This window comes from Neoarius graeffei, chromosome 13 (assembly GCF_027579695.1).
Source record: "Neoarius graeffei isolate fNeoGra1 chromosome 13, fNeoGra1.pri, whole genome shotgun sequence".
Lineage (NCBI taxonomy): Eukaryota > Metazoa > Chordata > Actinopteri > Siluriformes > Ariidae > Neoarius > Neoarius graeffei.
In genome coordinates this window covers 5,001,847-5,014,114 of record NC_083581.1, presented here as the reverse complement: position 1 = coordinate 5,014,114, position 12,268 = coordinate 5,001,847, and the positions used below count along the sequence as shown (strand labels likewise).

General features: G+C 40.2%; 1 protein-coding gene across 2 annotated transcripts in view; it reads left to right on the top strand.

Moving 5' to 3' along the window:
* Positions 1–10,807, top strand: part of LOC132896383 (6-phosphofructo-2-kinase/fructose-2,6-bisphosphatase-like) — an 83,247-nt gene extending 72,440 nt beyond the window's left edge. For both annotated transcript variants that reach the window (XM_060937164.1, XM_060937162.1), the window contains one exon: positions 9,807–10,807. In XM_060937164.1, coding sequence (XP_060793147.1) covers positions 9,807–9,829 — 23 coding nt within the window. In that variant the 3' untranslated portion in view covers positions 9,830–10,807. The remainder of the gene's footprint in view (positions 1–9,806) is intronic.
* The last annotated feature ends 1,461 nt before the right edge of the window (positions 10,808–12,268 follow it).

The following is a 12,268-nucleotide window of genomic DNA, read 5'->3' as shown; positions in this document are numbered from 1 at the left end:
AGACTGGGAATGACATCATCGGAGTGGAATATTGGGAAATATTATACATACAGGACACTTCTTCCAAGGAATAAAAACATGTGTTCTGTTCCCTTCTAGCAGGTTTCATTCATTTGGTTTGACAGCCTGCAACAGTGCTGTAGTTGAGTCACTAAACCTCGAGTCAAAGTCCAGTCTTGAGTCCCCAGTGTTCAAGTCCGAGTCAAATCCAAGTCATTAAAGAAAATTTCGAGTCGAGTCCACTATTTATTCGAGTCGAGTCCAACACAAATGACACAGCTGTCACACACACGCGCACTCTCTAAAACACACTGATAGCTTTGAGTAGTGTGAAGATGTATGTCCCATACCATAGCCTACAATAAATTTACAAAAAAGATGACTTCTATAAGGAATATTTAGGAAAAGGCTCGTGGCACTAATGTTAAGCATCCATGTCAAAAACATACTCTCACAAACATAACACTCTAATGTGCTTTATTGTAACAAATGCACTTGTGTGCCTTTCAAAAACATAACCCTGGAACTACATGGAAGGCATTTTAGCACCATTGAAGTTTGTTTGTTTAATGTGTAAATGGCTTTCGCCCTTTTTTCTGTTAGTTTGTTCCTGAACATGACGTATGAACAGGTAAATGTGCCTTCTCTTACACGAAATTAGTCTCATCTCATCTCATTATCTCTAGCCGCGTTATCCTGTTCTACAGGGTTGCAGGCAAGCTGGAGCCTATCCCAGCTGACTACGGGCGAAAGGCGGGGTACACCCTGGACAAGTCGCCAGGTCATCACAGGGCTGACACATAGACACAGACAACCATTCACACTCACATTCACACCTACGCTCAATTTAGAGTCACCAGTTAACCTAACCTGCATGTCTTTGGACTGTGGGGGAAACCGGAGCACCCGGAGGAAACCCACGCGGACACGGGGAGAACATGCAAACTCCGCACAGAAAGGCCCTCGCCGGCCACGGGGCTCGAACCCGGACCTTCTTGCTGTGAGGCGACAGCGCTAACCACTACACCACCGTGCCGCCCCACACGAAATTAGTATAAAAATTAATATAGATATAAATATCCATCCATCCATCCATTATCTGTAGCCGCTTTATCCTGTTCTACAGGGTCGCAGGCGAGCTGGAGCCTATCCCAGCTGACTACGGGCGAAAGGCGGGGTACACCCTGGACAAGTCGCCAGGTCATCACAGGGCTGACACATAGACACAGACAACCATTCACACTCACATTCACACCTACGGTCAATTTAGAGTCACCAGTTTTGCTTCTTTAAATACGGAAGAATTTGAGACCATTTTGAAAGAGAAAGACGTGCTGAACACCCGAAAGGAATGTGTATGGATAATAATAATAATAATAATAATAATGGCTTTTTTTTGTTGTCTATCAGATATATTCCATTCAGCTACTCATCTTTGACTCGTTCACTATCATGCTAACTGAATGGAATATATCTGATATACCATGAAAAAAAAGTCAGCCAATATTATTCAAATATGTCACTCAAATCCATTATGTATTTTGTATGAAAAATGAGTTTTTCAACACAAGAAGATAAACTTCATCTCTTCAAGCCAGCGTGTGATTTTCTTTTTATTATATCGACACATTCACAAACAAAAAGTCCCCAAATTTATCAAAACAATTCACTCATTGATTTCCTCATGAGTGACCTATAGAGATTTAAGTCACGGTTTTGGTTCTCCATGTCCCGGATGGAGTTTGTATGAAACATACGAGTGGAGTCGGTCAATACAGAAAATTGCAAGAACTTTTGAATGTATCTTCAAGGGCAGTTGCAAAAACCATTGAATGCTCTGATGAAACTGGCTCTCATGAGGACCCTTCCAGGAAAGAAAGCCCAAGACTCACTTCTGCTGCAGAAGATAAGTTCACTGGAGTTACCATCCCCATCATCATCATCATCATCATCATCATCTTTATATTCCTTTATTAGTCTATGCAAGCATGGGTTGGACTGTCATCAGATGCTTTTCATCCATTCAACTTGATCTTGTGCAAGTCAACTGGATATTCCTTTGGATCGTAGATCTTGATCAACAGCTCGATGCCAGGTTTTCTGAGGGTGGCCATGACTCTTGGAACCATTCACCTACAGGCACTGGACAAGTTTCAACCAATTGCTTTTATCACATCTCTCTACGTGGCCAAATCAACTAACCTCAGAAATCACCAATTAACATCACCTCCAATTAGAGCCTACATGAATGCTGCAGAGTTCAAGGAGCGGACACATCTCAGCATCACATCACCTGTTCAGAGAGGACTGTGTGAATCAGACCTTCATGGTCGAATTGCTGCAAAGAAACCTTTACTGAGAGAGAACAATAATAAGAAGAGAAATGCTTGAGCCAAGAAACACAGGATGGACATTAGACCAGTGGAAATCTGTACTTTTATCCAAGTCCAAATTTGAGATTTTTTGTTCCAACCGCTGTGTCATTATGAAACTCAGAAAAGAGGAACGGATGGGATCTGCATGTGTGGTTCCCACCGTGAAGCATGGAGGTACGATGATGTGGAAGAGATTTGATGGTGACCCTGTTGGCAATTTATTCAAAATTGAAGACACATTTAACCAGCATCACTACCACAGCATCCTATAGAGACATGCCAGCCCATTTGGTTTGCGTTTAGTGGAGCCATCATTCATTTTTCAACAGGACAATGACCCAAAACACACCTCCAGGCTCTGTAAGGGCTGTTTAACCAAGACAGAGAGTGATGGAGTGCTGCATTGGATGACCTGGTCTCCACAAGATGACCTTGGCCTCACCTGATGTCAGTCCAGTTGTGATTCATTGGAAAAGCAGCCAAGACATACTGTATATGGGAAGTCCTTCAAGACTGTTGGAAAACCATTCCAGGTGATAACCTCATGGAGCTGGTTGAGAGAGTGTGCAAAGCGTCATCAAAGCAAAGCCATCAACATCGTTCTACAATGTAGAAAATTATAAAAATAAGGAAAAACCAGTGAATTTGAAAGTGTGTCCAATGGAACAATTTGGTGGACATTTAACGTTACAGAAATTCCCCCAAACTGCAAACATATTACAAATCAGCCATGACATGCTTTGTGTCTAAAGTTGCTTACTTAATTTTCACTGTAACTATGACGCTATTGTAGCTAGCACACAGCAAAAACCTGTGTTAGCTATGCTAAATAGCTTTGTACCACTATTGCAAAACTAAATAAGCAAACCCCATATGAAAATGTATATCCGAAACCATGGTGTAATGTGGTAGTTCCTGGTTTTATGAAGGTAATCATGTTTATTACACATTTACCCATGATGTTGTTTAGGTTTTATTATATTATAATATTAGGTGACGTATGCATTTTACATTAGATTATATAATATGTATTTCATTGATATCTGACATACATTTAGCACATATATTACTCTTCAAAATTAAATGTTTTCTTTTGTCATATTGGACATACATTCGACACTGAAAATGTCTCGGCCGATTGAGTACATTCGTTAAATATTTGTATAATTTTGTATTACAATTTTGAGTTACGTTTATTTAAAACCTCCCTCTTCAGCAGAGTGATGAAGGTGATTGCAGTCACACTCCACCATATCGTCACACTCGTGTTCAGCCCATGGCCAGTCCCACCCCGACTAAAGCTCCGTGCCTAGCAGAGCTCGACCTCACTGAGCTTAGTTTACAGGTATCATGATCAGATATAAATTAGACTGAATCGAGTTAATCAGCGATAAGTATCACTCTCTAATTCCAAATCCTTCATTAATACTACAACCCCGATTCCAAAAAAGTTGGGACAAAGTACAAATTATAAATAAAAGCGGAATGCAATGATGTGGAAGTTTCGAAATTCCATATTTTATTCAGAATAGAAGATAGATGACATATCAAATGTTTAAACTGAAAAAAATGTATCATTTAAAGAGAAAAAGTAGGTGATTTTAAATTTCATGACAACGACACATCTCAAAAAAGTTGGGACAAGGCCATGTTTACCACTGTGAGACATCCCCTTTTCTCTTTACAACAGTCTGTAAACGTCTGGGGACTGAGGAGACAAGTTGCTCAAGTTTAGGGATAGGAATGTTAACCCATTCTTGTCTAATGTAGTATTCTAGTTGCCCAACTGTCTTAGGTCTTTTTTGTCGTATCTTCCATTTTATGATGCGCCAAATGTTTTTTCTATGGGTGAAAGATCTGGACTGCAGGCTGGCCAGTTCAGTACCCGGACCCTTCTTCTACGCAGCCATGATGCTGTAATTGATGCAGTATGTGGCTTGGCATTGTCATGTTGGAAAATGCAAGGTCTTCCCTGAAAGAGACGTCGTCTGGATGGGAGCATATGTTGCTCTAGAACCTGGATATACCTTTCAGCATTGATGGTGCCTTTCCAGATGTGTAAGCTGCCCATGCCACACGCACTAATGCAACCCCATACCATCAGAGATGCAGGCTTCTGAACTGAGCGCTGATAACAACTCGGGTCGTCCTTCTCCTCTTTAGTCCGAATGACACGGCGTCCCTGATTTCCATAAAGAACTTCAAATTTTGATTCGTCTGACCACAGAACAGTTTTCCACTTTGCCACAGTCCATTTTAAATGAGCCTTGGCCCAGAGAAGACGTCTGCGCTTCTGGATCAGGTTTAGATACGGCTTCTTCTTTGAACTATAGAGTTTTAGCTGGCAACGGCGGATGGCACGGTGAATTGTGTTCACAGATAATGTTCTCTGGAAATATTCCAGAGCCCATTTTGTGATTTCCAATACAGAAGCATGCCTGTATGTGATGCAGTGCCGTCTAAGGGCCCGAAGATCACGGGCACCCAGTATGGTTTTCCGGCCTTGACCCTTACGCACAGAGATTCTTCCAGATTCTCTGAATCTTTTGATGATATTATGCACTGTAGATGATGATATGTTCCAACTCTTTGCAATTTTACACTGTCGAACTCCTTTCTGATATTGCTCCACTATTTGTCGGCGCAGAATTAGGGGGATTGGTGATCCTCTTCCCATCTTTACTTCTGAGAGCTGCTGCCACTCCAAGATGCTCTTTTTATACCCAGTCATGTTAATGACCTATTGCCAATTGACCTAATGAGTTGCAATTTGGTCCTCCAGCTGTTCCTTTAACTTTTCCAGCCTCTTATTGCCCCGTCCCAACTTTTTTGAGATGTGTTGCTGTCATGAAATTTCAAATGAGCCAATATTTGGCATGAAATTTCAAAATGTCTCACTTTCGACATTTGATATGTTGTCTATGTTCTATTGTGAATACAATATCAGTTTTTGAGATTTGTAAATTATTGCATTCCGTTTTTATTTACAATTTGTACTTTGTCCCAACTTTTTTGGAATCGGGGTTGTACATTAATACTTCATATTCAACAAATGACAAAAATCTAGCAATGATAACAATGTAGATACACTTTGTAAATGCTAATCCTGAACTTAATAAAACTCAGAAGACAGGTTTGTATGCTTGGACCCCTTAATTGCTCCTCAAACATGCATTTATTAATGTCAGGTCTAACATTAATCATATAAAAATAAAGATTTATTGCATGAAACAAGCCTAATTATACACATACTGTAAATCATGTTTATTTTAAAAAAATCCCTTTGTTGATTTATAAAATACAAAAATGTAATTGTACAGGTAGTGTGTCTAGGTAGTGGAGATTACCTTGTCAAAATTTTGCTAACGACTGAAAAAAAAAAAACCCTTTGTGATATGATTTCCTGACTTTGATTTCGTGTCTACATTAAGTTGGGCACACGAAACTGTCAGGGTATGATATAAAAAAACAAAATTGAAAATAACAGGATGTGCTGGACCAAGTGCTATTTTATAATCTGCTGAATAATAAGTGTGGAAGCCATATTGATGCGTAATAAACTAGACTTCTATTAGATTTATTTCAGTGTTTGTCAACTTCTCATTCTTGTACAACCCCAAATCAGAGAAAGTTGGGATGGTATAGAAAATATGAATAAAAAAAAGAAAGCGGTGATTTCCAAATCTACTTTGACTTGTATTTCATTGCAGACAGAATGAACCCGAGATATTTCATATTTTGTTGGTCAACTTCATTTTATTTGTTAATATACATCCATTCCCGTGTTTCAGGCCTGCAACACATTCTAAAAAAAGTTGGGACGGGGGAAATTTAGGGCTTGTAATGAGGTATAACAATTAAATAATGATGCGATTTGAAACAGGGGATGTCAACAGGTACCGTAACTGTAATCATGATTTGGGACAAAATCAGTCTCCAGGAAAGGACTAGTCTTTGAGGAGAAAAGATGGGCCGAGGATTTCCAGTTTGTCAACAGACGTGTTCGAAAATAATTGAAATGTTTAAAAACAATGTTCTGCAAAGAAAGATAGGAAGGGATTTGGACATTTCACCCTCTAGGAATCTGGAAGAATTTCAGTGTGTAAAGGGCAAAGGGCTCAAGCCTAATCTGAACACCCGTGATCTCTGATTCCTCACTGCATCAAGAACCATCATTCATCTATAACTGATAGAACCACATGGGCTCGGGATTAATTTAGCAAACCTTTTATCAAGCTACAATACAGAGTTACATCAACAAGCACCAGTTAAAACTTTACTGTGCAAAAAAGAAGCCTTATGTTAACTGTGTTCCTCAGTAGCACCGTCGACTTTTCTGGGCTCAGAGGCATCTGGGATGGATCATCACACAGTGGAAACATGTATTGTGGTCAGACGAATCAGTATTCTGGGTGTTTTTTTTTTTTTTAAAGAAATGGATGCTGTGTGCTCCAGACCAAAGACGAGAAGGACCATCAGGAACAAGTCCGAAAGCCAAGGTGTGTCATGGTATGGGGTCGGGTCAGTGCCTTTGGCAAAGGCAACTTGCACTTCTGTGATGGAGCATTAATGCAGAAAAGTACACTGAGATTTTGGAGCAACATGTGCTGCCTTCAAGACGACATCTTTTCCAGGGAGATTTCAACAAGTCAATGCAAAACCACATTCTGCTCACATTATAAAGGCGTGGCTGTGGAAGAAGAAGGTGTGTCCTGTCTATCCCCAATAGAGAATGTGTGGAGAATTTAGAAATGAAAAATGACAGTTACGACCCTGTACTGTTGCACACCTTAAGACCTGTTTACAGGAAGAATGGAACAAACCACACCTGAAACACTTCATCACTTGGTGTCTTCAGTCCATAAACATTTTTAAGTGTTGTGAGAAGGAATGGAAACTTCATAAAGTGGTAAATTCTTTACTGTAACAACTTTTTTTTTAAATGTGTTGCAAGAATCTAGGTTCATGAGGTAAAACATAAAATAATGTGCAGTTGTATTGTTTTGAGTGAAATACATGTCAAAGATTATTTACAAATCATTGTTTTCTGTTTTAATTACAATTTCAACATTCCGTCCCAACTTTTTCTGATTTGGTGTTTTTATCATTTTTAAAAACTGCCTGTCCAAAAATGTGGCACCCTCGTATGTATTTACTACACAGATGATTTTAGTAATCTAAATGAGGAATACCTGATTCTGGATATGTGCAGATTTCACGGTGCAAATAATGACATCACGTTTGGACATACGTCTGCGACTCTGATTACAGCCTTCTGATAACATTAATCAATAATTAATTCATATGAATACTAATAAATGATGCAATAGAGACTATATATACATAAGCCAGAAAGTCTGCACACCCCTTTCACCTTCTCCACGTTTTATTACATTACAGACTTATTCTACAATAGATTGAGTTCATTTTTTGTCACAAAATTCTACACAAAATAGCCCATAATGACAGAGTGAAAGCAGGTTTTTAGACATTTTGTGCTAATTTATCTCATCTCATCTCATCTCATTATCTCTATCCGCTTTATTCTGTTCTACAGGGTCGCAGGCAAGCTGGAGCCTATCCCAGCTGACTACGGGCGAAAGACGGGGTACACCCTGGACAAGTCGCCAGGTCATCACAGGGCTGACACATAGACACAGACAACCATTCACACTCACACCTACGGTCAATTTAGAGTCACCAGTTAACCTAACCTGCATGTCTTTGGACTGTGGGGGAAACCGGAGCACCCGGAGGAAACCCACGCGGACACGGGGAGAACGTGCAAACTCCGCACAGAAAGGCCCTCGCCGGCCACGGGGCTTGAACCCGGACCTTCTTGCTGTGAGGCGACAGCGCTAACCACTACACCACCGTGCCACCCTGTGCTAATTTATTAAAAATCAAAATGTAAAATATCATACGTACACAAGTGTGCCCACCCTTTGATATGACACCCAAAAGTGAGCTGAGGTGCATTTTGTTTCCACTGATACTGCTTGAGATGTTTCTACAACTTAATTGGAGTCAACTTGTGGTAAATTCAATTGATTGGACATGATTGGGGATTGCCAACACCTGCCTATATAAGGTCCCATGGTCGACAGTGCATGTCAGAGCAAACTCCAAGCCAAGGGGTCAAAGGAATTATCTGCAGACTTCAGAAACAGGACTGTGTCAAGGCATAGATCTGGAGAGAGGGTATAGAAAAATTGCTGCAGCTTTACAGGTCCCAAAGAGTACAGTGGCCACCATCATTCATAAATGGAAGAAGTTTAGAACCACCAAGAACCTTCCTAGATCTGGCCGCTCGGCCAAACTGAGCGATCGGGGAAGACGGGCCTTGGCCAGGGAGGTGAGCAGGAACCTGAGGGTCACTCTGACAGAGCTCCAGCGTATCCTTGTGGAGATGGGAGAACCTTTCAGAAGATCAACCATCCAGGCGGCACTCCACAAATCAGGCCTTTATGGTAGAGTGGCCAGACAGAAGCCACTCCTTAGTAAAAGGCACATGACAGCCCGCTTGGAGTTTCCCAAAAGGCACCTAGAGGACTCTCAAACCATGAGAAACAAGATTCTCTGGTCTGATGAAACCAAGATTAAACTTTTTGGCCTGAATACCAAGCGTCACGTCTGGAGGAAACCAGGCACCGCTCATCACCTGGCTAATGCCATCCCTACAGTGAAGCATGGTGGTGGCAGCATCATGATGTGGGGATGTCTTTCAGCAGTGGGAAAGGGGCAACTAGTCCTGATAGAGGGAAAGATAAATGCAGCTAAATACACCGAGATCCTTGAAGAAAACCTGCTCCAGAGTGCTCTGGACCTCAGACTGGGGCGAAGGTTTACCTTCCAACATGACAACAACCCAAAGCACACAGCCAAGAGAACAAAGGAGTGGCTTTGGAGAAAGTCTGTGAAGGTCCTTGAGTGGCCCAGCCAGAGCCCAGACCTAAATCCAATTGAACATCTGTGGAAGGAGCTGAAAATGGCTGTGTACCGATGCTCCCCATCCAACCTGATGGAGCTTGCAAGGATATGCCAAGAGGAATGGGCAAAAATGTCCAGAAACAAGTGTGCCAAGCTCATAGCTTCTTTCCCAAGACGCCTTGAAGCGGTAATTGCTGCCAAAGGTGCACCAACCAAGTATTAGGCTAAGGGTGTGCACAGATATGTAACCCCAAATAACCTATTTTTGTCAGTAAAATAAAATTGCATATTTTCTAAAAACCTGTTTTCACTTCGTAATTATTGCCGATTGTGTGTAGATGTTTGAGGTAAAAAATGAACTCAATCTATTGTAGAATAAGTCTGTAACGTAATAAAACGTGGAAAAGGTGAAAGGGGTGTGCAGACTTTTCGGCTTGACTGTATATATTACTGATTGTTTTGGCATGAACTCTTTCCCAATTTTGTGATGTCATGTTGCAGAACGTCAGCGTGGACCGAGATGATGAAGATGCTCTCCTGACAGTTCCTGAACACATCTAAAGGGCAAGAAGAAAAGACTGAGTCATTTTTACAAGTATAGTTAAATCAGTTTGGATTAGTTACAGTGATTCAGGTGTAATCAGTTAGTTATGGCTGCTTTTGGGGGCTTTGGTAAACAGGACTGCATTACAAGGTCAGGAAACAGAGGTTGGTCTGACCTTGAGTAGTATTTACAGGGTAAACTACTGGAATTGATTTTCTGTGATGCAGTGCCTAGTTGCAGGGATGCAAAAGCGATATTAAAATCACAAGTGAAGATTCATGGCGGAGTTTTATCCCTATAGTGACAGATGAACCTGATGTCCTGAGAGAGCAAATCCAGCAGAATGCAGAGTCAAAACCTTAATAATAATAATAATAATAATAATAATAATAATAACAATAATAATAAATGTACAGACCCTGTCCATTCTCCATTTGTGGAATGTAATTGGTTAATTAACACTCTATACATATTTAGTAATAAATTGCACTAATGAATTATTCATAAGAAATCACACGGTTTGTTGGTCATGGAAACAGGATATTGGTGAATATTTCTCATTTTAAAGGTGTTAAGCGGCGATACATTATAACTTCTGTTTTTATATCCTGCCTCATAAGGGTGGACGATATGACAAAAATATCACATCACGATACTCAATATGCTCGATATGATACAAGATATGCATCGCGATATTTAGGTTTGTTTACAAACTGACAGGGAAAAAGGAAAAAGAAAAAAGTTAATTTGATGATACTTTTATTTAAAGTCTGCAAAAAGCAAACAAACAAAACTTTATACACTCACTGGCCACTTTAACCTTCAAGCGACCAAACTATTTTAGCGACTAATGTGACCGGGTGGGGTTAGACCCCGCTATATTCAGTACATTAATCTGTATACATAGTTATTTTCTCTTGGTTTTACATACATATACCACTTCCTGTGTTCAAGACAGATACTATAAAAATATCTAAATGTAGATAGGTATGATTTACAACAAATTTTAATGCAGAAAGAAGGTAAGACACAGCATAAGAAGAATATAACGTAATCGAGACAGTCTTTGTTATCTCTTACTGGAACATTTACTTGATCCAACAACACTGACCGAAAATGTATCATGAAAAGAAAAGTATGAGCAAAAACATCCATTGCAGTGTTGATGGGATCTTTGTAACATCAAAACTAGTGACTAATTAATATGCTAATACTAGCTAACATGCTATTTCTAGCAGATATGCTCATACTAAAATTAATCATCTCCATCAATTGAGCCATTTTCATCATCACTTTGGGCCTCAAGTATTTGTCTCAATGTTTCTGCAGCTGTAAATCCAGCTGTTCTTGGTCTACTTGCCATGGTTCACTGCAGCAAAAGTACAACATACAGATAAGTAGTTGGTAAAAGCAAAATTTGATAAGGAATTACTGCAAGAAATCCTATGCTTCTTTCCGGGTCATTTCACAATTTTTCATTACTCTTGCCACACCATTCAGCCGATCCCTGCAAAAACCTGTGAACAGTTGTAGGACAAGTTAACTGACAAATTCATGGTAGGAAATATTTTTCGGATCAAATGTATAAAAACTGTATGCAAAATTAAATGCCCAGGGTCATAAATGACCCCACTCGGTCACTTGAGGGTTAATAGGAACTTGTTGTTGATTCTAAGATCCCTGTTCTTGGCTGCAGGAGTGGAACCCAATGTGTTCTTCTGTTGCATGCTGAGATGCTTTTCTGCTCACCACGGTTGTAAAGAGTGATTATATGAGTTACTATATCCTTCCTGGAAAAAAAAAAACTCGAACAACTTCAAATCTGTCCATTTTCCTCTGACCTCTCTTATCAACAAGGCATTTGTTTCCACCCACAGAACTGTCACTCACTCACTCACTCACTTGATGTGTTTTGTTTTTCGCACCATTCTGTATAAACTCTAGAGACTGTTGTGTGTGAAAACCCCAGGAGGAGATCAGCAGTTTCTGAAAAACTCAATCTGGCTCAAACCAACACCCATGCCAAAGTGAAAGTCACAGCTTGAGATCACAATTTTTCCCATTCTGATGTTTGAACATTGTGAACATTAACTGAAGCTCTTGATTTGTATCTGTGTGATTTGATGCATCGTGCTGCTGCTAAGGGATCAGCTGATTAGAGAACTGCATCAAACTGCAGGGCAACCTAATGGGTGTTCCTAATAAAGTGGCCGGTGAGTGTAAATTATAAAACAGAATTAATTAATTACATTAATACATGAAAGCTATTAAAATTATAATTATATATACATGATCTATTATCGGCGGCACGGTGGTGTAGTGGTTAGCACTGTCGCCTCACAGCAAGAAGGTCCTGGGTTCGAGCCCCGGGGCCAGCGAGGGCCTTTCTGTGTGGAGTTTGCATGTTCTCCCCGTGTCC